This window comes from Eriocheir sinensis, chromosome 3 (assembly GCF_024679095.1).
Source record: "Eriocheir sinensis breed Jianghai 21 chromosome 3, ASM2467909v1, whole genome shotgun sequence".
NCBI lineage: Eukaryota > Metazoa > Arthropoda > Malacostraca > Decapoda > Varunidae > Eriocheir > Eriocheir sinensis.
The window spans coordinates 3396917-3420959 of NC_066511.1; the positions used below are offsets into that span (position 1 = coordinate 3396917).

General features: G+C 46.1%; 1 protein-coding gene across 1 annotated transcript in view; it reads right to left on the bottom strand.

Moving 5' to 3' along the window:
• Positions 1-24043, bottom strand: part of LOC127003749 (major facilitator superfamily domain-containing protein 6-like) — a 93797-nt gene that overhangs the window by 63978 nt on the left and 5776 nt on the right. The window contains exons 2-4 of the mRNA XM_050870754.1: positions 7503-7735; positions 7077-7251; positions 6652-6805 (exon numbers count right to left, since the gene is read on the bottom strand). Of these exons, the coding sequence (XP_050726711.1) occupies positions 6652-6805; positions 7077-7251; positions 7503-7735 (562 nt within the window). The remainder of the gene's footprint in view (positions 1-6651; positions 6806-7076; positions 7252-7502; positions 7736-24043) is intronic.

Genomic DNA, 24043 nt, shown 5'->3' on the forward strand with positions numbered 1-24043 from the left:
GCCTCTCATCGTCACCACGGACGCCAGCAACATCGCCATTGGCGCTGTTTTGGAACAAATCACCCACGGACAGCCACGCCCTTTGAGTTTCTTCAGCCGCAAACTCCTTAAGGCTGAAAGGAACTACTCCGCCTTCGACAGAGAACTTCTCGCCGTCCACCAAGCCGTCCGCCATTTCCGCCACTTCCTGGAGGGTGCAACCTTCACCATCCAGACCGACCACATGCCCTTGGTTCACGCCTTTACTAGACAGACGGACGCCTGGTCCCCACGACAGCGCCGACACCTCTCAGCCATCTCCGAGTTTAACTGCACCTTCAAACACCTGCCAGGTAGGAAGAACCCCGTAGCCGACGCCCTCTCCAGAGTCGAGATAGACGCAATTCAACTGGGATTCGACTACAACCTCCTTGCCAAGGAGCAGCAACGGGACCCCGAGACGACAGCAGCGAGAATATCGCTCACATCCCTACAGTGGAAGGACGTTCCCCTGAGCGATTCCGGCACCACCGTCCTCTGCGACGTCAGCACCGGGCGACCACGCCCATAGATACCAACATCCCTTCGAGGCACGTTTTCGACTTCGTCCACGACCTGTCACATCCTTCACGACGAGCAACAACATGACTGCTAACACAAAAGTTCGTGTGGCACGGCATCTCCCGCGACGCGGGGTTCGGTCCTGCTGTTCCTGCCAGATATCCAAAGTCCACCGACACACCGAGACGGGCCCCGGATCCTTTAACCAACCTCAGAGACGGTTCGCCCACATCCACGTGGACGTCGTGGGTCCCCTTCCTCAGTCAGCAGGACACTGTTATCTTTTCACCATCGTAGACCACTCTACCAAATGGCGTGAAGCCGTCCCAATGCCCGACGCCACTTCAGCCTCTTGCACCACAGCCCTGCTCTCCGGATAGATGGCCAGATTCGGCATTCCAGAGCACATCACGTCCGACCGCGGCACCGCCTTCACGTTGCAGTTTTGGACGTCCTTGGGACAGCTGTTGGGCACAGCGGTCCACCACACTACAGCCTACAACCCAAAAGTTAACGGCATGGTAGAGCGATTTCACAGGACCCTCAAGGCGGTCCTGATATCACGATGCAACAACTCAACATGGTTCTCACAGCTTCCCTGGGTCCTCCTCGGCCTTAGTACTACCCCAAAGGAGGGCCTCGACGTCTCCGCGGCCGAGATGGTCTTCGGCGACCCCCTCGTTGTACCCGGCGAATTCTTCCCCGATGCCCCTACGGGCAACGACATAAGCCGCCTCAGGAGCATCGTAGGGAAACTCGCCCCGCGTGCAAGCAAACATACAAGAATACAATACATCCCCCAAGATCTGCATTCATCAAAGCATGTCTTTCTTCGCACCGACGCCCACCCCCCACCCCTACTCTGGCCTTTACGAAGTCATCCAAAGAGAGAAGAAAGCTTTTCTTCTACGTTTAAAGGGCAGCGACGACTGGGTCTCAATTGAGCTGCCTTGTATAGGCTACAGGAGCTGCCTTGTATAGGCCAACCGGCCTCTTGCAGACTCCTTACGTTCTTATGTTTTACCTTCGAGACGACGACCCCCCTCCTGTACGACTCTCCAGGGCGGGCCGTCCCCTCTTACGCTCAACGGGGCGTTTTCGCTGAAGGGGGAGTATTGTGGCGGCCTTCGACACAAACCCAATCACGAGGCGCAGGACGGGAGTCTAAGCGCTAGATCCAAGACGGCCGACAGCGAATACTCACGAGGTGCGGAGTGGCTGTCACGCTGGTAGCTGATTGGTTGTGGAACTGTGCTTGATCCTGTAGCGCCCTATAAACAGCTGTCTCTCAAGCTAATATATCAGTTGCTGTCAGACCATCGCAGTGATTCATTCTTCCTTCCCTGAACTAAGAAAGTAGACTGCCTGAAGTAGCACCCGCGACAGAACCATTGAGGGTAGGAGCTTATTCCATTCTCGCACTACAACGTTGGTGAAGAAAAATTTGAAGCAGTCTGATTTTACTTGTTTACATTTAAATTTTGTGCCATTATTTCTCGTTCGCAAAGTCTCATCGATTATAAACAATTTTGATTTGTCCATATTCGTAATGCCATAAAGTATTTTAAAACATTCGATTGGTTTTCCTCGGAGGCGACGTTTCTCATGAGAGAACAATAAGAGTTAAGAACCTTTCGTCGTAAGGTTTGTTGCGCAATGAAGAGATCATCTTTGTTGCCCGACGTTGAACGCCTTCAAGTTTTCAGCAATGGCCTTTGCATGGTGGGGAGACCAAAACTGAACATCTTATACCAACTGGGGTCTGACAAAACAATTGTAGAGCAGGAGTATTACATCTTTATTTTTTAATAAAAAGTTTCTTTAAAGAAGTTCGCTTCATATGCTGTGTCAATCCATTGCTGCGAGAATTCGATGTAGAACGCGATTTTGACACCCAGGTCCTTGACGCATTGAACGTTATTGAGTTTAACGCCACGCATTTCGTAATGAAACCTCTTATTTTTGGTTCCAACTTGAAGAACCTGGCACGTATCAATTTTCAAGAGCATTTCCCATCCATCAAACCAAGCTGAAATTCTGTGCAAATCTTCTTGGAGGCTTTGTCTGTCTTCGTCAATAGGGACCAAATTATCAATCTTTGCGGCGTCAGCATATTTACTAATGAGATTATTAAGTCTAACGTCATCGTCGTTTATGAACAGCACTGGGCCTAGAATTGAGCCCTAGGGACACCACTAGTGACAGACGCCCACTCTGAGTTAAATCCGTCGATCACCACTCTGCTGTCTATTGTTCAACCAGTTTGCGATCCATTGGTGTACCTCACCTTCAATACCTAGTTACTTAAATTTATGAAATAATTTATGGTGTGGAACTTTATCAAACGCTTTCTGGAAATCAAGATATACTACGTCCAGCGATTTGGTTATGTTATAAACTGAGACTATGTCGTTATAAAAGATCAGCAGGTTTGATAGGCAGGATCTCTTATTTCGAAAGCCATGTTCTGAATCCTTAATCAATGAGTGGCTTTCAAGGTAACTCACAATTTTTTCTCTATGCTCTCGAGTAGCTTACCAACTACTGAAGATAAGATTAATGGGCCTGTAATTACCTGGTATTTTTTTTGTCCCCTTTCGTAAAAATCGGTGTTACGTTAGCCATTTTCCAATCCGAAGGGACGATACTTGTTGCAAGGAAATATTGAATACGGTTGTGAGGGAGGAGAGAATTTCGCTCTTTGTTTCTTTAAGTAGAATAGGATATGCATTGTCTGGGCTTTTATTTGTTTTAAGGGATTTGAGAACATTTAGGTCCTGGACATAGGTCCCCAACCCGCGGCCCGCGAGACCCCTCGGTGCGGCCCTGGGGCTTTACATCATTCAACATTAGGTGCGGCCCGCCGAAGGGCTCCAGGATCGTTTCTGTGGCCCGCGGTGCAGACCGTGGGCACGTGACTGGTTTACAACTTTTTTTTAATTTCTGCAGTGCTAAGAGAGCCAATGAGCGTGCGCTGTTAAGCCGGCCAATCAGCGTCCACTATGGGGCACTTTTCGGCTTTATAAGGGGGCTTCGGCCATTCGGTTTTCAGTGTCTTTCCCCTGCTCGAGACGTGCACTAGTCTCCGTCGTGTTCAGAGAATTCGACATCTCCCGACTCTCTTCGTCCTCCCTTCCCTCGTGAACACGCAAGTCTACAGCGTTATGTACAATCGTGGTACCCTTTGCCCACTTTACCAAGTTGGCGTCGCACGAGCCAACACAGCCCGCTGCTCGCCGTTACGCCGCTGCTGTCGCAGACCTGAGAAAGGAGTTCGAGAGCAGCTTCAAGGACTTCGACAAGCACTCGCTCGATCTCAGGATCTTCTCCGCCCCCTTCGACCTCGACCCAGCTGATTTGCCCTCGGATCTGCAGATGGAGGTCATCGAACTGCAGTGCAGCGATCAGTCCAAGTCAAAGTTTGTGGCTGCCACCCCCTTTGCCTTCTGGAAGGCACAGTCCCCCACAGAGTTCCCGGGACTCGTGGCCAACGCTCTCCGGGTGTCCTCTTTGTTCGGGTCGACCTACGCATGTGAACAGCTGTTCAACAAGATGAAGCTTGTCAAGTCCAGAACCCCCTCTCAACTGACTGATAGTCACTTGCAAGATACTCTATTGCTTTCTGTTTCATTAATTGTCCCCGATTTTAAATCATTGTCAGATTATAAATCCCATCAAGTTTCACATTAGAATTAAAACATCTATTTCTTGTCAATAAAGTCCATATATCATATTTTATATTAAAGGTGGTGTTGTTGTTTCTTGGGTGCGGCCCGCGGGATGACGGGGAATGGACAATGCGGCCCTCGAGGTCATTTGAGATGGAGACCTATGAATTTTAGGACTTCATCGGTAGTTATTACAAAGTTAGGCAATGCAAGATGGCGCCACTATAAACACTCGCCTGCGCCAGAACAGGCTGGGCCGACCATCAGGCCCCACCTGGAAGAAGCCTTGGGCCGACCACCAGGCCCCACCGGGAAGATGCCTACCGGCGCAATAGGCAGCAACGTAAAAATAAAAAAATAAATAAAAAAATGAATGAGATTTACATTTGCACTATTGTCGTCGCTGGTGTTGTTGCTAGTTGCGGTGAGACTACTAGTATGAAATACCGAGGAAAAATAATTGTATAAAAAGTTCGGAACGTGTTGACTCTGTCACTAATTCGTCGTCACTGTCAGTTAAGGGTTCAATTCCACTCCTGATCGCCTTTTTGTTGTTTATATAACTGAAGAAAGATTTCGGATTATTTTTACAGTTGACGGCAAGGTTTTCTTCATATCCACGCTTTGTCTGACATGCTAGTCTTTTCACTCGTCGCCTTGCTTCATGATAAAGTCTAATATTTTCGGGCGTGTGTTTTCTCTTTATTTAGCTTGTAAATCAAATGTTTGATTTCGCTATTAAACCAAGGTGGACTTTTAAATATTAGGGTTACACTGTTTCTCGTAAAACGTGACAAATGTATTCTGCTGAGTGATTAATTTTATTTTTAAAGTTTAGGCAGGTTACCTCTACGTTGCAATCATCTGAGAGTTGCATTTCTGTTGTTTTTTGTCGGATTTCTACGAAATTTGCTCTTTTAAAATTGGGCACCATTATTATATTTTCAGTGTTGTTTGACCTCTACTCATGTCGATGCGCATTAATTTATCATCGCAAGGATGAAGATGTTCTCTTACCGTAACATTACTGAGTAGATTATCTTGGGTTGCTATAACAAGGTCTAGTGTGTTATTTTGTTGAGTTGGTTTAGTAATCATTTGACTTAGAATCATTCTATGTGACTCACTTTATGTACCCGACAGTGTCGCCCAGTCGATATGAAGGAGATTGAAGTCACCTAATATCAGTGAGTCGTTGTTATTAAGTGACTGCCGTATAACGCTGTACATTTCAATATCATCTTCGAGAGATTGACCCGGAGGCCTGTAGGTGACGGATACATTTACATTATTTTTACAGTGTTTATTCGCACGCACAAATGTTCAACGATATTTTCTTTTGATGGTCCATCAGTGGGTTATCAGCAGCTTTTGACATAAAGGGCGACAACACCATCTCCACACCAACTCCATTTGTGGTGTCAATAAATGTTTCAGTTGTAGCAATTACGTCAAAATTTTCCGTTGAAACGAGACATCTCAATTCTTCACTGTGTTTCTTAAGCTACGTGTACTGAAACTTGGGACTTTTACATTATCTTGAGGTTTAGTAACAGAGGTGGTGTTATTTGCGGTTTTACGATTTGGCTTTAGCAGTGCTGCATGACACCCATTTAAACGGTAGAGACGCTATGGATAGCAGTTGTTTGAACGGGAGTCACACACTGCTTCGTTTAGTGGCACAGAGTCGACACAGTGTGAACGGGTTTTAAGGGAAACTGCCCATCCGTCTCCACTTCCCATGGGAATCGAACCCAGGGCCTGAAGGTTTTGTTGTGAGGGGGCTAACCACTGTGTGTGTGTGTGTGTGTGTGTGTGTGTGTGTGTGTGTGTGTGTGTGTGCAGGGTTTATGTTATAGTTGTGTTGGTATTGATGTTGCTAATAGTGTTCTTGTTGGTGGTGCTGATACTATTATTATCATTACTGTTTTTCTTGTTGCTGTTGTTGCTGCTGTAAATTGTAGTTGTTACAGTTAATACGGCTAATTTTTTTTCTCACTTTCATCCTATGGCGCCGGTAGGCTTTCTTGACTGGGTCTGATGTTCGGCCCCAGCCCGTTGTGGCGCAGGGAAGTGCTTTAAGTAGCTTTACCTTGCTTGGCTCATGCTGCCCCCCCCGAGCTCATTCTTTTTATCCTCTCTAGAGAGAATCTTGAGTCCGGGTTGATAAGAGTCGTTTTGAGGACAACATGTGGGTAGTCTTAGGCCACTCGGCGATGACTGAAAATTGTCAGCTCCTAGCGGCGGGCGAGACTCAATTCCGGGTCCTCTACGACTCCACGGCCGCCCGCATGCTTTTTTTTATTATTTTTTGTTGTTATTAATATTGCTATGGCTGCTTTACTTTTTGCTACTGCTGCTGTCGCTGCTGTTATTTTTGTTGTTTGTTTTTGTTTTTGTAGGTGTTGGTGTTGGCTTGTGTCAGACATCTACCAGTGATTACCCAGAGTAAAGCCATTCAGCACACGGACGAGGAGATAGCACCAAAATGTCATCATTGGGTCAAACAGCTCAACAGAGTGGGTGTTGGAGCACAGGTCCACTCGTGCAACGGCGGCAAGGCAGACTAGACCACAGCCAGCCTCTACTCCAACTGGCTGAGGGTAAAAGTGAACCGTCAGTCTCTTACTTCTTAATTATGTTGCCAAGAGAGAGAGAGAGAGAGAGAGAGAGAGAGAGAGAGAGAGAGAGAGAGAGAGAGAGAGAGCATGCAAAATGTTCCTATAATTATTTTCATTCCTCAGTTGCACAAAAATCTAAAGCTGACCATTAGATGACTACGCTGTTATGGGTCTGGTGGAAAATACTTTAATCGATAACAATAAAATCATGTTACTTTGAGTGCCAAGGTCAAGGAGCTATAATCACCTGAGATTTGACCGCCGTGTCGTCCCACTGGACCACATTGAGGAAGATGGCGTTGGATGCGTTGGCGGCCGACGTGGCGACGCTCACCTGCACCTCAGTCTCTCCTGGCACCACCACATTTTGCCGGGTGCACGTGGCCGTGCCAGGAGATACACATCCGTCCTTCGCTATGATCCTTGACATCAAGGGAATATCGCTCACTTAGTCTTACAAACCAAAACAACATGACACATTGCGGGGAATAGCAACGAAACAACGTTGCTGTGACAAGCACTGAGGCAACGTGCAGGGACAAGCACTGAGGCAACGTTCCAGGGACAAACATTAAGGCAACGTTACAGGGACAAACACTGAAGTAACGCTGCAGGGACAAGCACTGAGGCAAAGTTGCAGGGACGAAGACAAAGAAAAGTGTGTGTGCCTCACCCTGTGGGGTCGCAGAGGCTGCAGTTGGTGAGGGCGATGGTAAGGTTGTGGAGGTGCGGCAGGATGTCACAGTGCAGGGGCGGGGCGAGAGTTAGGGTCGCCAGGCTGTTGTCCAGGCGGGAGAGGGTGAGGGGCAAGGTATCGGGTAGCGGGTGGTTGTGGCGAGCCACTGGCACTGCGGAAAACGTGATGGCGGCAAAGCCGCTAGCCACCAGCGTCAGGCTCAGGAACACCTGACACAGAAAAAGTTAAAGCACAGACAGTTAAATGTCTGATGCTTTCCCCCGTTGTAATCTTACTTCAACCCTTTCAGTTTTCTCTGATCATTTGTACAAATATTTGGTTATTTTTCCATCAAAATCTACTTATGAATTCAGTTATGCTGAAAAATTTGCTAAAATATCAAGTTGTGAATAGCTTGTGTCAGTATCTACTCATATATATGGCCTGTTTTGAACTTGATATTTCCAGGATCCGTGGATCTTCAGTATAGGGACTTACCGTCACTGTGCTCCGTCATGTGAATTCTAGACTAGCTCCATTGGTCATTCCTCCAACGCTAATGAGGTCTTTCCTAATTATCCTAGCATGAACGCAGATGATACTATTAAAGATTAAACTTGGATGCTATCTATCATGTGTTTTCTGCTCTGCTGAATCTTAAATAGTCTACTGAATCTAACTCATTTCTAAAGAAAGTAATTGAAATTACAATACCAAGAACCAATAATTTGTCCTTCCACTCACTAAAAGGAATCCATACCTGTTTCAAAACTTTACGTGCACTTCTAAAATGGAAAATGTCGTAAACTATATTCTGGAGTCTTGCAACAAAAATCAAACAGATTGCACATCGTGTTTTGTCATTTTACCGTTAACCAGATATCGTGTAGGAAGTAGGTAACACTCAGGTTTGAACTTCCCATTGGAGCGGCCATGTCAGTGACTTCACATGTGCCCTTAGCCAGCCCGGCGAAGGTGTCACTTACAAAATGACAATGTAAATGTCACATTTTTCATATATAAGTGACTTCCTAGACCCTCTATTTTGTTTCTAGGTAGATTTGATAACTGCCTCTCATTTGGTATATTTATAAACCACTTTTTGGGAGACTCTTGCCACATGCCTATATAGCTGGAGTTGGTGTTCATGGACTTTGCAAGTAGTACGCAAAAATTCAGATTCATGAAACAATAGGCCGTATTGGCTATACAATCAATGCCACACTAGGTCACCTGGAGGACTGTCTAGGACAGTGGTTCCCAACCTTTTTTCTGTCGTTTCCCCATTCAACCAGTTCAACCATCTGGATTTCCCCCTTTATGTGGAGTATGAAAAAAGTATCCAAAACACGAAATTTACTTCCCCGATAACAATTAACAACCTTTTTTTTTTTTACAACAAAAAGAGACGGCTCAATGACAACAAAAAGAGTGTAGAAAAAAAAGCCCGCTACTCACCGCTCCCATAATTGACAAAAGTAAAGAGTGGCCAAAATAGAGGTCAATTTCGGGTGGAGAGGTGTCTTGATGCACTCTTCTTGAAGGAGCTCAAGTCATAGGCAGGAGGAAATGCAGACGAAGGAAGGCTGTTCCAGAGTTTACCAGTGTAGGGGATGAAAGAGTGAAGATGCTGGTTAACTCTTGCATAAGAGGTATGGACAGTATAGGGATGAGCTAGAGTAGAAAGTCGAGTGCAGCGGGGCCGCAGGAGGGGGGGAGGCATGCAGTTAGCAAGTTTAGAAGAGCAGTCAGCATCGATAGAAAATAGAAAGAGAGGCAACATGGCGGCGGAATTTAAGAGATGGAAGACTGTCAGTATGAGGAGGGGAGTTCATGAGACAAAGAGCCTTTGACTCTACTTTGTCCAAGAGAGCTGTGTGAGTGGAGCACCCACACACATGTGATACATACTCCTTATGAGGGCGGACAAGGCCCCTGTATATGGACAGCATCCGTGCTGGGGAGAAAAACTGGCGTAGATGATACAGAACGCCCAGCCTCGAGGAACCTGATTTAGTGAGAGAGGATATTTTTTTTTTTTACAGCTAAGGAAACAGCTCAAGGGCAACAAAAAAAGGTGTAAAAAAAGCCCGCTAATCGCTGTTCAAAGATAAAAGTAATAAGTGGCCAAAAGAGAGGTCAACTTCGGGAGGAGAGGTGTCTTGATACATCCTTCTTGAAAGAGTTCAAGTCAAAGGCAGGAGGAAATACAAACGAAGGAAAACTGTTCCAGAGTTTACCAGTGTAAGGGATGAAAGAATAAAAATGCTGGTTAACTCCTGCGTAAAGGGTTCGGACAGTATAGGGGTGGGCTAGAGTGGACAGTCGAGTGCAGCGGGACCGCGGGAGGAGAGGAGGCATGCAGTTAGCAAGTTCAGAAGAGCAGTCAGCATGAAAATATCGATAGAAGATAGACAGAGAGGCAACATGGCGGCGGAATTTAAGAGGTAGAAGAGTTTCAGCAAGAGGAGGAGAGCTGATGAGACGAAGAGCCTTAGACTCCACTCTGTTCAGAAGAGCTGTGTGAGTGGAGCCCCCAACACGTGAGATGCATACTCTATACGAGGGCGGACAAGGGCCCTGTAAATGGATAGCAACTGTACTGGGGATACAGAACGCCCAGCCCAAAGGAAGCTGATTTAGTAAGAGAAGAGATATAAAGTTTCCAGTTGAGATTTTGAGTTAAGGAAGTGTTGAAGAAAGTGATAGCTGAGTGTTGTCAAAGAATAGGGGATAGGTGTTTGGAAGATTGTGTCGAGTTGATAGGTGGAGAGATTGTGTTTTTGAGGCGTTGAAGGACACTAGGTTCTTCTTGCCCCAATCTGACATAATAATAAGGTCTGAGGCTAAGCGTACTGCAGCCTCCATCCTGGAATCGTTTAGTTCCTGTTGGGTGGGTCTTCTATTAAAAGAAGTTGAGTAATGCAGAGTAGAGTCATCGGCGTAGGAATGGATAGGACAGTTCGTTTTGGAAAGAGGATCATCAGTGAACAACAGAAAGAGAGTGGGAAATAGGACAGAGCCCTGCGGGACACCACTGTTAATAGGGGAAGAACAGTGACCGTCTACCACAGCAGAAATAGATCGGTCAAAAAGGAAACTGGAGCTAAAGGTACAGAGAGAAGGATAGAAACCGTAGGAGGGTAGTTTGGAAAGCAAAGATTTGTGCCAGACCCTATCAAAGGCTTTTGATATGTCCAGAGCAATAGCAAAGGTTTCACCGAAACGGGTAAGAGAGGATGACCAAGAGTCAGTTAGGAAGGCAAGGAGATCACCAGTAGAACGTCCTTTGCGGAACCCATACTGGTGATCAGATAGAATATCAGAAATGGAAAGGTGCTTTTGAATCTTCCGGTTAAGGATTGATTCAAAAGCTTTAGATAGACAAGAAAGTAAAGCAATAAGACGGTAGTTTGAGGGATTGAAACGGTCACCCTTCTTAGGCACAGGCTGTATGATGGCATACTTCCAGCTGGAAGGAAAGGTAGATGTTGACAGGCAGATTCGAAAGAGTTTGACCAAGCAGGGTGCCACCACTGAAGCACAGTTTTTAAGGACAATAGGAAGCACTCCATCAGGTCCATATGCCTTCTGAGGATTGAGGCCAGAGAGGGCATAGAAAACATCATTCGTAAGAACCTTAAAGGAGTCAGACGGGGGGGGGATGAGTAGGAGGAATATGCCCAGAATCGTCCAGAGTGGAGTTTTTAGAGAAAGTTTGAGAGAAGAGTTCAGCCTTAAAGATAGATGAGACGGCGGTGCTGCCGTCAGGACTAAGAAGAGGAGGGAAAGATGAAGAAGTGAAGTTGGAGATGTTTTTGGCTAGATGCCAGAAGTCCCGGGAAGAATTAGAAAAAGCAAGGTTTTGGCATTTTCTATTAATGAAGGAGTTTTTGGTAAGTCGGAGAATAGATTTGGCACGATTCCGGGAAGAAATGTAAAGATCATGGTTAGCAGGAGTGCGAAGGCTCTGGTACCTTTTGTGAGCTACCTCTCTATCTTTGATAGCACGAGAACAAGCGTGATTAAACCAAGGCTTTTTAGCATGAGGAGTATAGAAAGTACGTAGAATGTATGCCTCCATTCCAGAGACAATCACCTTTGTGATGCGCTGGGCACACACAGTGGAGTGTCCAGTTGAGATTTTGAGTTAAGAATAGACCGAGGATGTTTAGTGTAGGAGAAGGTGACACCTGACTGTTGTCGAAGAATAGGGGATAGGTGTTTGGAAGATTGTGTCGAGTTAATAGATGAAGAAATTGAGTTTTTGAGGCGTTGAAGGACACCAGGTTCTTCTTGCCCCAGTCGGAAATGTTAGTAAGGTCTGAGGTAAAGCGTTATGCAGCCTCCATCCTGGAATCGTCTAGTTCCTGTTGAGTTGGCCTTCTATCAAAAGAAGTTGAGAAATGCAGAGTAGAGTCATCGGCTTAAGAATGGATAGGACACTTCGTTTTGGGAAGATTATCAATGAACAACAGGAAGAGAGTGGGAGATAGAACAGAGCCCTAAGGAACACCACTGTCGATTGGTTTAGGGGAAGAATAGTGACCGTCTAATACAGTAGTGATAGTTCAGTCAGAGAGGAGACTGGAGATAAAGGTACAGAGAGCAGGATATAAACCGTAGGAGGGTAGTTTGGAGAGCAAAGATTTGTGTCAGACCCTATCAAAGGGTTTTGATATGTCTAGCGCAACTGAGAAAGTTTCACCGAAACGGCTAAGAGAGAATGACCAAGAGTTAGTTAAGAGAGCAAGAAGATCGCCAGTAGAACGCCCCTTGCGGAACCCATACTGGCGATCAGATAGGTCAAAAGTGGAAAGGTGCTTTTGAATCTTCCGGTTCAGGATTAATTCAAAAGCTTTAGATAGACAGGAAAGTAAAGCTATAGGGCGGTAGTTTGAGGGATTGGAACGATCACCCTTCTTAGGAACAGGCTGTATGAAGGCGTACTTCCAGCAGGAAGGAAAGATAGATGTTGATAGGCAGAGGCGAAAGAGTTTTACCAGGCAGGGTGTCAGCACGGAAGCACAGTTTTTAAGTAGAATAGGAGGCACTCCATCAAGTCCATAAGCATTCTGAGAGTTGAGGCCAGAGAGGGCAAGAAAACATCATTCTTAAGAATCTTAATAACAGGCATAAAGGAGTCGGAGGGAGGATGAGTAGGAGAAATATGCCCAGAATCGTCCAGAGTGGAGTTTTTACAGAAAGTTTGAGCGAAAAGTTTCGCCTTAGAGATAGATGAGTTGGCGGTGCTGCCGTCAGGGTTAAGGAGAGGAGGGAAAGATGAAGAAGTGAAACTGGAGGAGATATTTTTGGCTAAGTGCCAGAAGTCTCTGGAAGAATTAGAAAAAGCAAGGTTTTTACATTTCCTATGAATGAAAGAACTTTTGGTAAGTCGAAGAATAGATTTGGCACGATTCCGGGCAGAAATATAAAGATCATGGTTAGCAGGAGTGCGAAGGCTCTGGTACCTTTTGTGAGCTGCTTCTCTATCTTTGATAGCACGAGAACAAGCGTGATTAAACCAAACACAAAATTTACTTGCTCAATAACACAAATCAATCAATCAATAGCTTTGACGCCCGTTTCCGCCTGGAGCTCCCTCCAAGGGGGTGGTCAGCACAGAAGTCTCCAGTTTTCCCTCTCCAAATATACATTTCTAGCACATCTAAGTCCTCGCATCCCTCCTTCGCCCCTCTCTTTTAGGTATACCTTAACTCTATCCTCCCAACTCTCTGGGGGTCTTTGTCTCACACCTGTCCCCTAGATATTATTCACATAGGTTCTCTTTGTAATATCATCCCTATTCATTCTTTACACATATCCAAACCATATCAAGGTATTTTTTTCTATATACTTGAAGAAATGTCAATAGCCGCAATCTATGAGATCTTTTTTTTTTTCAGTCGACTATGTTTCCCCCTGGAATCCTGAAATTCCTTTCAGGGAGAAATTTCCCTCGGTTTGGGAAATGCTGGTCTAGGAGGTACTAGCCCTAATGACCTTTTTTTTCGTGATTCCGGAATGTACTTGAGTTATTGAGTGGGGTCAAATGCCCAAACACGGTACCTACTGGTAGGGAAAATATATATTACCCATTGCTTTTAGGTCTTAAGTTTTGCGTCGATTTATGGTATATATGACCGCTGTGTAGCGAGTGTAGGTGGGTCTGTATCTACCAAGTTGTGAACGACAATATGGAATATTTCGTCTCCTGAATATTTGGAAGTCCTTTACACACACGAAGTTGCAGTAAAGGTAAAGTTGGGGGCATACGCTGTAGCAGCGCGTGGCCTCGGTGCTCATCTCCGTAACAGTGGCCCTTGAGCCTGTGGTGGGAGGGAGCCCATTACCCCGGGACACAGGGCCAGTGTGACATCCGGGTTACCACAGTTTACCTTCCCCAGGTTTCCCCAGGTACCCATTTATCGACCAGCCCGAGAGGGAGGATGAACAGCTGTGTGAGCTGCACACCTACTGCCCGGGCCGGGATTCAAACCCGGGCCCGCGGAGTGGTGGCCAGGCACGCTGACCACTAGACCACGGAGACGTGTTTGCAGTAAGCTACACATAAACTGTAGACTAGTCGGTAAACAAAGATTCCTCATCAATTTTTGCAGTTTGTTTGGCGGCAAAGCCTGGTGCTGGAAGTCAGATCAGGCTGTGTGATCTGAGAAACCGCATGGAGGCTCCTACATTTGTTAAGTAACCCAAAAAGAAGTTCATATATAACAAACACTTCGTTAGGGACAATGGTAAATACTTAATAACTGTATGTTATGATGCATGATATCAATAAATCAATCAATGGGGCATACGCCGGGGGGCGCGTCGCCTCGCCCACTCTACGACGCCAAGCCCGGGGGTCCCTAAGGGCGAGTCTCCATGCAGGCCCCCTTCCCACCCCGAGTACCTCCCGGCAGCATCTATCGACTTGCTCAATCCACGAACTCCGTGGGCGTCCCCTTGGCCTCCTCCACTCAGGATTGTCTCTTACAGAGACAACCCGATGAGCAGGATCAGCTTCCGGAAAACGTGCCACGTGTCCGTATAGCCGGAGTTGGCGACTATGCAGGTAATATACGTCGAATCAGTCTCACGGAGTAGTCGCCGGTTTGACACAAAGTCATTCCAGCGATATTCCATGATTCTGCGTAGACACTTATTACCAAAGGCATCAATCCGCCTCTCCAAGTCCCCATTTTGTGTCCATGTCTCACAACCATAGAGTAAGACAGGGAGCACAAGGGATTTGAAGATCCGGATCTTTGTCCTTCTGCACGGGTATCGACAACGCCATATACTCGTGTTGAGCGAGTCCATAACACCGTGGGCCAGACCAATCCACCGTAAGACTTCCTGGCCAGGCTCAACGTTGTTATGAACTACGCTACCAAGATACGTGAAACTTTCTGAGATCTCAACGTCCTCGCCACACGCATGAACAGACTATACTGTTTAATCCAGCAAGCCTCCAAACACCTGTATCTTGGTCTTGGCCCAGGCGACCTGGAGTCCCAAGGGCTTCGCCTCCTCGTGCAGTGCCTCGAGAGCCATCACCAAGACCTCCAGCGACTCCGCCAGGATTACTGCATCATCAGCAAAAACAAGGTCAGTGACCCTGGTATTGCCAATGGACGCTCCGCAATGACTCTGGTCCACAACTCTGCCCAGTACCCCGTCCATACAAGTGTTGAAAAGCGACGGAGTCGCAGATTTCCGAGTGCCTCACGATGCACAGAATCAAACGCCTTCTTGCGATCGACATAGACTGCAAGCATCCCCTGTCGAAACTCACGTCGGCGCTCCACCAGTACGCGAAGCGCTAGGATACGGTCAGTTGTTGAAATGCCAGGCGTGAACCCAGACTGTTCAGGTCTCTGCAGCTGGCTGCGGATTCGCATCAGCAATAGGTGGGCAAGAACCTTGCCTGGCTCACTGAGCAGTGTAATACCATGGTAGTTGTTGCAGTCCTGGCGGTCCCCTTTCCCTTTCCAGATAGGGACGACCAACCCCCTCTTCTAGTCAGGAGGAATGGTACCGGACTGCCATACGGCAGTCAAGACCGCATGCAACCCGCGGATCATGGCCTCACCTCCAGCTTTGAGCAGCTCCGCGCTGATGTTACAGGTGCCAGGTACCTTCCCACCCCTCAACTTGGCCACAGCCTCTCTGACCTCGCCCAGAGAGGGTGGGCTTTCGTCAATGGGTGGGTCAGCATCCTTCACCTGCAACCCAGCAACTGGAAGCTGCCCATGTGGAGGGTCCGCCATGTACAGCTGCTCAAAGTACTCAGTCCAGCGAGCCCTCTGCCCATCCATGTCCGACACGAGGCAGCCGTCAGCTGTTCGGATAGCGCTCACCTGAGAGGAAGACTTAGAGCGGAGCTTTTTCAGGGCTCGGTAAGCGGGTCGCAGGTCATTCGCATTTAAATGGCACTCGACTTCCTCAGCGAGACCCCTGACATACCTCTCTTTGTCTCTCCTCAGGAGAGCTCTAGTCCAACGTGACAGAGCACTGTATTGGTCCCGGTTCCCAGCAGGTCTGGCAGCGCGACTCTCCTCAATATTTTCCAGTGTCTCCACCGAGGCAAAGCCACTCCAAGATCTCGGGCGCTCTCCAATGCACTCCTTGGCAGCTTGCAGAGTCTCACGTTTGAAGGTATCTACAGGGTCCTACAGGGTGCCAAGCACTTCGAACCGATTTGAGACTTCCACTGCATACTCCTGAGCACATGCCAGGTCCTTCAGCCTCTCGAGATGGAACACAGTAGTGTTGCATCTCGAGATTCTTCTTGACCTGACATGAAGCTTGAGTGTTGCAACAACAAGCCTGTGGTCAGTTGCAAAGAACTCAGCACTCCGGTAAACCCTGCAGTTCTGAAGGATCCTCCAACGAGTACTTACGAGAATGTGGTCGATCTCCTTAGCTACCCCTCCGGCATCGCTATACCAAGTCCAGCGGTGCAGCTCTGGTCTCTGGTACCAGGAACCCGCAATTCTCAACCTTCTGGATTTTGCAAAATTCAGGAGGAGAGAGCTGTTGATGTTCCTGGTACCAGATCCATGGGGACCAACACATAGCTCGTAGCCAACCCTGTCAGTGCCAGTAGTAGCATTGAAGTCGCCCAGGACAATGAGTGTGTCCCGGGGAGGGCACTGGTCTAATACGGAGTCGAGTTTGGCGTAGAACGTCTCCTTCTCTTCAGTTTCACGCATCTCGGTAGGAGCGTACACTGCAACAAGAGACATGAAGCCCAGTGTGTGCTTCAGCCTCACTCGCATTATACGCTCATCAACCGGAGCAACCTCAACCACAAATGGCAGCAGTTGACTGGAGATGCCCATAGCTACCCCCCTGACATGGAAGCCATTGCTCATGCCGGACCAGTAGAAGGTGTACCCCCCCTCACTGATCTCGCCACTGCCAGGCCTCCTTGTCTCAGAGAGTGCCACTATGTCCACCCTCAGCCTTCTGAGCTCATTTGATAGGTGGGGCAGTCGATCATCGTCCGAGAGGCTCCGTACGTTCCAGGAGCCCACACGCAGAGCCCTCCGCATGCCTGATAAATGACTTTCATGTGCGTGGCTACTGCTTGTTAACGATCGGTTGCTAGCGTAAAGCGTGGCTGTTGCCACGGATGTGCACGCAAGGGGCTTCAAGCGGCGAAGAGGCAATACGATATGTTGCAGATTTGATGCAAAGTCATTCCAGCGATGCCCCATGATTCTGGGAAGACATCTATTACCACAGGCGTCAACTCACCTCTTGAAATATCGTCAGTGTCAACGTCTCACAACCATAGAAAAATACAAGGAGCCTAAGCAACTTTAAGATCCGAATTTATGTGTCTCTGCACAAGTATCAACAACAACATATAAGAAGAGAGTTCATTACGCAATGATTCACTCCAATCCGTCAGAATCCTTCTTGACGCGCTTCGTTATTCTCCACGACACTACTAAGGTATATGTAAATTTCAAAGATCTCGACCTCCTCGCCACACGCATGAACATAATGTACTGTTACATTCAGGAAGTCTCCAATAGCCAGTACCCAAAGCCCCGTCCATACGATTGGGTATTTGGGTAATTGTTAGTGTGCTGACCGCCTAACAAGGTTAGTATCCTGAACGCCGCTCACCAGGATGGAAGCAGCAAATGCTGTCACTACCCGTCGCCACTCGCTCTCATGTGTGTGTGTGTGTGTGTGTGTGTGAGAGAGAGAGAGAGAGAGAGAGAGAGAGAGAGAGAGAGAGAGAGAGAACGTGGAGGGCCAATGGATGATGGCTGTACTTCGCACTTAAGCGGGGCGGGTTGCCGACTGGTCAGCGTGCGGGCGTTGTGAGCACTGTGTAGCATTATCGTGCAATGTTTATGAAAAAAGGAACATAATGACAACAAAGTGTCGTCGTGTGTCTGCACCGACGTACTACCGGGCAGTGCCTGATGAAATCACCCAGCCACCAGCATCGTTATTTTACTATTTTGCCCGCGGGCACAAGCAGTAAGCCTGTCCACAACCAACCAAACTTCTCGTTTGTGCTCGCGGGCATTACCCAGTCGTGTGGACGGGGCTTTGGGTACAGGCTCTTGGAGACTTCCTGAATGCAACAGTACATTCTGTCCATGCGTGTGGCGAGGTCGAGATCCTTGAAATAAATAAATATATATATATATATATATATATATATATATATATATATATATATATATATATATATATATATATATATATATATATATATATATATATATATTTATTTATTTATTTATTTATTATTATTTATTTTTTCAAAGATCTCGACCTGCCCAGTAGTACGTCGCTGTAGACACACGACGACACCTTGTTGTCATTATGTTCCTTTTTTCATAAACATTGCAACGATAATGCTACACAGTGCTCACAACGCCCGCACGCTGACCAGTCGGCAACCCGCCCCGCTTAAGTGCGAAGTACAGCCATCATCCATTGGCCCTCCACGTTCTCTCTCTCTCTCTCTCTCTCTCTTTTTTATAGCAATTTTCATGCTAAGTGCTCCTCTAAACTAACTTTGGTTTGATTCATTATAGAATTACAGGCCGCTACGCCCATTCCATTTTAGCAATCTTAAGTGCCCAAGTGGCAACCAGTAACCGCCCTGGAGAAATCGGGGTTTGATTCAGCTTTTCCTCAGTAAGCGCTCTCTCCGGAGGAATGTACTAGTTCTATACAAATATCAGGAATAATACGAGACCTACCAATGTATTCTTACTAGGGGTGGCGGTGGCCAGACATGTGGATGTGGATGTGGATGTGATGGTCTAGAGCACCCAGGTTCGAGTTCCACCGCAAGACGCTCGCAATTTTTGACCATCGCCAATTGGCAGAAGATTTCTTACATGTTGCTCAGATCTCTCTCTCTCTCTCTCTCTCTCTCTCTCTCTCTCTCTCTCTCTCTCTCTCTCTCTCTCTCTCTCTCTCTCTCTCTCTCTCTCTCTCTCTCTCTCTCTCTCTCTCTCTCTCTCTCTCTCTCTCTCTCTCTCTCTCTCTCTCTCTCTCTCTCTCTCTCTCTCTCTCTCTATATATATATATATATATATATATATATATATATATATATATATTATAGGTCGTGTGGAAAAGGAAAAAAAGGGAGTGCGTAGTGGACGGATGGGATAAAAGAGGCAGTTTAGGAAAAAAGAAGGAACTACAAGAAAATGTTACAGGGAAATGTGACGGAGGAAGTGAGAGGGAGATGTTAGAGAAAATACAGGAAGAGTAAGAGTTTTTTTTTTTTTTTACAACAAAGGATACAGCTCAAGGGCACAATATAAAGTAAACAATAATAAAAATAAAACAAAGCCCGCTACTCGCTGCTCACAAAAAGAATCCAAAGAGGTGGCCGAAAGAGAGGTCAATTTCGGGAGGAGAGGTGTCCAGATACCCTTCTCTTGAAAGAGTTCAAGTCGTAGGCAGGAGGAAATACAGATGAAGGAAGATTGTTCCAGAGTTTACCAGCGTGAGGAATGAAAGAGTGAAGATGCTGGTTAACTCTTACATAAGGGATTTGGACAGTATAGGGATGAGCATGAGTAGAAAGTCGCGTGCAGCGGGGCCGCGGGAGGGGAGGAGGCATGCAGTTAACAAGTTCAGAAGAGCAGTCAGCATGAAAATATCGATAGAAGATAGAAAGAGAGGCAACATGGCGGCGGAAATTAAGAGGTAGAAGACTATCAGTAAGAGGAGGAGAGCTGATGAGACGAAGAGCCTTAGACTCCACTCTGTCCACGAGAGCTGTGTGAGTGGAGCCCCCCCACACGAGAGATGCATACTCCATACGAGGGCGGACATTGCCCCTGTAGCCTATATGGATAGCAACTGTGTGGGGGAGAAGAACTGGCGGAGACGATACAGAACGCCCAACCTCGAGGAAGCTGATTTAGTGAGAGACGAGATGTGAAGTTTCCAGTTAAAATTTTGAGTTAAGGATAGACCGAGGATGTTTAGTGTTGAAGAAGATGACAGCTGAGTGTTGTCGAAGAATAGGGGATAGATGTTTGGAAGACTGTGTCGAGTTGATAGGTGGAGAGATTGGGTTTTTGAGGCATTGAAGGACACAAGGTTCCTTTTACCCCACTCGGAAATGATAGTAAGGTCTGAGGTTAAGCGTTCTGCAGCCTCCAGCCTGGAGTCATGTAATTTCTGTTGAGAGGGTCTTCTGTTGAAAGAAGTTGAATAATGCAGAGTGGAGTCATCAGCGTATGAGTGGATAGGACAATTTGTTATGGAAAGAAGATCATTGATGAATAACAGGAAGAGAGTGGGTGATAGGACAGAGCCCTGTGGAACACCACTGTTAATAGGTTTATGAGAAGAACAGTGACCGTCTACCACAGCAGAGATAGAACGGCCGGAAAGGAAACACAAAGAAAACACAAAGGAAGAACAAACAACAGCAGACCTGCTGGTCCTTACGAGGCTGTTTGTGACAAGCTACACTATCTAATCAAAGGTGGAAGATGAAGGACAGCAAAGGCGAAGGCTCCTCCCCACCCCCCATCCCTCCAGCCAAAGCTGGCAGGAAAGGAAAAAGAACCATGCAGCATGGAAAAACTGCATGGAAATTATGTAGGAAAGAGGAAAGAACTACCAATACTGCTACCAATAACCGGGCGATAAAAGCGGACAAGGACACCAGTATTCGAAAGAACTTGACGTTATTACGACAATGAGTAATATCTTAGTTGCTGGTTGGATTCAAAACACCTGTCTAATCTATTCTTAAAGGCCGTAACTGTTGTACTATCAACGACATCACAGGGTAGAGAGTTCCAAACATTAACAACTCGATTGAAGAAGAAGTGTTTAGCTTCGTGCGACGATAACCTTTTACCACTTATCTTGAAATTGTGATTTCTTCTTGTTCTATTTGATCGATCAATTGTGAAGTAATCTTCCGCATTAATATCACTGAATCCCTTAAACATTTTAAACACTTCTATTAGATCGCCTCGCATTCTTCGTTTTGATAGACTGAATAAATTTACCTCTTTAAGCTTTTGTTCATATGATAAATTCTTAAACCTAGGAATCATCTTTGTTACTCTTTTCTGTAGTAGGGAGACCAAAACTGTACACAGTACTCTAGACGGGGTCGAACCAACGAATTATACAGTTTTAATATTACTTTTTCCGATTTATTATTAAAGACTCGTCCGATGAAGCCAACCAATTTGTTTGCAGTTTTAACTACCTCTGAACAATGCTGACCGGGCTTTAAATCGCTTGATATAGTGATTCCAAGATCCTTTTCTTTACTTACTGCAGAAAGTTGTTTGCCATTCATTACCTACCAAACGCGATTGTTATTTTTTCCGCTGGAGATAAAGGAACTGAGAGAAGGATAGAATCCGAAAGAGGGCAGTTTAGAAAGTAAAGACTTGTGCCAGACTCTATCGAAAGCTTTCGATATGTCTAGTGCAACTGAGAAAGTTTCACCGAAACGGCTAAGAGAGGATGACCAAGAATCAGTTAAAAGAGCAAGAAGATCGCCAGTAGAGCGCCCCTTGCGGAACCCATACTGGCGATCAGATAGAAGGTTAGAAGTGGAAAGGTGCTTTTGAATCTTCCGGTTAAGGATTGACTCAAAAGCTTTAGATAGACAGGAAAGTAAAGCTATAGGGCGGTAGTTTGAGGGATTGGAACGGTCACCCTTCTTAGACACAGGCTGTTCGAAGGCATACTTCCAGCAGGAAGGAAAGGTAGGTGTTGATAGGCAGAGGCGAAAGAGTTTGACCAGGCAGGGTGTCAGCACGGAAGCACAGTTTTTAAGGACAATAGGAAGCACTCCATCAGGTCCATAAGCCTTCTGAGAGTTGAGGCCAGAGAGAGCATAGAAAACATCATTAGGAAGAATCTTAATAACAGGCATAAAGGAGTCGGAGGGGTGATGAGTAAGAGGAATATGCCCAGAATCGTCCAGAGTGGAGTTGTTACAGAAAGTTTGAGCGAAGAGTTCAGCCTTAGAGATAGAAGAGACGGCAGGAAAAAGTGAAATTGGAGGAGATATTTTTGGCTAATTGCCAGAAGTGTCTGGAAGAATTAGAGAAAGCAAGGTGTTGACATTTGCTATGAATAAAGGAGTTTTTGGTAAGTCGAAGAATAGATCTGGCACGATTCCGGGCGGAAATGTAAAGGTCATGGTTAGCGGGAGTTCGAAGGCTCTGGTACCTTTTGTGAGCTGCCTCTCTATCTTTGACAGCACGAGAACAAGCGTGATTAAACCAAGGCTTTTTAGCATGGGGAGTAGAGAAAGTATGTGGAATGTATGACTTCATTCCTGAGACAATCACCTCTGTGATGCGCTGGGCACACACAGAGGGGTCTCTAACCTGGAAGCAGTAATCATTCCACGGGAAATCGGAAAAGTACATCCTCAGGTCGTCCCACCGAGCTGAAGCAAAATGCCAGAAGCATCGCCTCTTCGGTGGGTCCAGAGGGTGTACAGGAGCGATAGGACAGAATACAGAAATAAGGTTGTGATCGGAGGAACACAACGGAGAGAACAGTTTGACAGAGTAAGCAGAAGGGTTAGAGGTAAGGAAGAGGTCTAGTATGTTGGGCCGGTTTCCAAGACGGTCGGTAATACGTGTAGGGTGCTGAACTAAAGATGTTGGTAAAGAGATTCGTTAGGGAAAGTAAAGAGAGAGTTGATGAGGATTTTGATAGGAAAAATTCAGCAAAATACCAGGAGAACGAAAAACTTTTCTGGAAAGAAGTTAAAAGAGAAATGGGAAGAGAAAAGAATGACATTTGTAGCATGAAGAGGAAAGATGAGGTGCTTGTGAGAGGGAATGAGGAGATAAGGGAGGTATGGAACCAGCACTTTGAAACTGTAATGAATGAGAGTGTGGGAGGGAGAGCAAAAGTGACTAGTGTAGAAATAAACATCAATGTAGGGCGGCGAGATCCACAGGGGAGAGTGGAAAGAGGTGAGATAGAGGAGGCAATGAAGAAGTTACAAAGTAGGAAAGGCCCCTGGAGCTGATGGCATAACAGCAGAAATGCTGAAGTATGGAGGAGAACAGGTTATTGATTTTGCAAAGCCGTACAGAGTTAGAGCAGAGGGTACAACGAAGTGTAGGATAAGGTTAGGGGAGGAGAGAATGGAGTAGGTGACTGAGTTTAAATATTTAGGGACTGTTTTTTGTAAGCATGGCAGTATGGTAGGTGAGGTGAGGGAAAGAGCAGTGAGGGGCAGACAGGCGGTGGGTGCATTGGAGAGAGTTATGATAGGGAGAAGTGCGAGCATGGAGGTAAAGAGGGGAACAAGGAGTAGTATTATCCTGCCAACTCTGTCATATGCGTCAGAGACGTGGAGATGGAATGCAGCACAGCAATCGAGAATATGTGCAGTGGAAATGAGTTCTATAAGAGGTGCATGTGGTGTCAGGATGGGATAGAGAAAGTAATGAAAGCGTGTATGAGCAGTTTGGTATGGGTGCGACAGCGAAAGGAGTGGAATGTGGAGTGGTGGAGTAGGTGAAGCGTGGTGCATTGAGGTGGTTTGGACACGTGATGAGAATGGGGAGAATGAATTCGTGAAGAGAGTGTATGGGGGAAGATTGAGGGAGGGGGTGTCAGGGGAAGACCACCTGTGAAGTGGAGCAATAGGGTGAGTGAGTACTGAAAAGAGAGAGTTGGAAGTAGCAGGATTGAATGTGCTGAGAGGGAGTGCCAAAACAGGGAGAGATGGAGACACTTCTGCCGCGGCCACCCCCTGGAGGGAAGTTCCCGCGATGGAACAAGGCGTCGGGTATATATATATATATATATATATATATATATATATATATATATATATATATATATATATATATATATATATATATATATATATATATATATATATATATATATATATATATATATATATATATATATATATATATATATATATATATATATATATATATATATATATATATATATATATATATATATATATATATATATATATATATATATATATATATATATATATATATATATATACA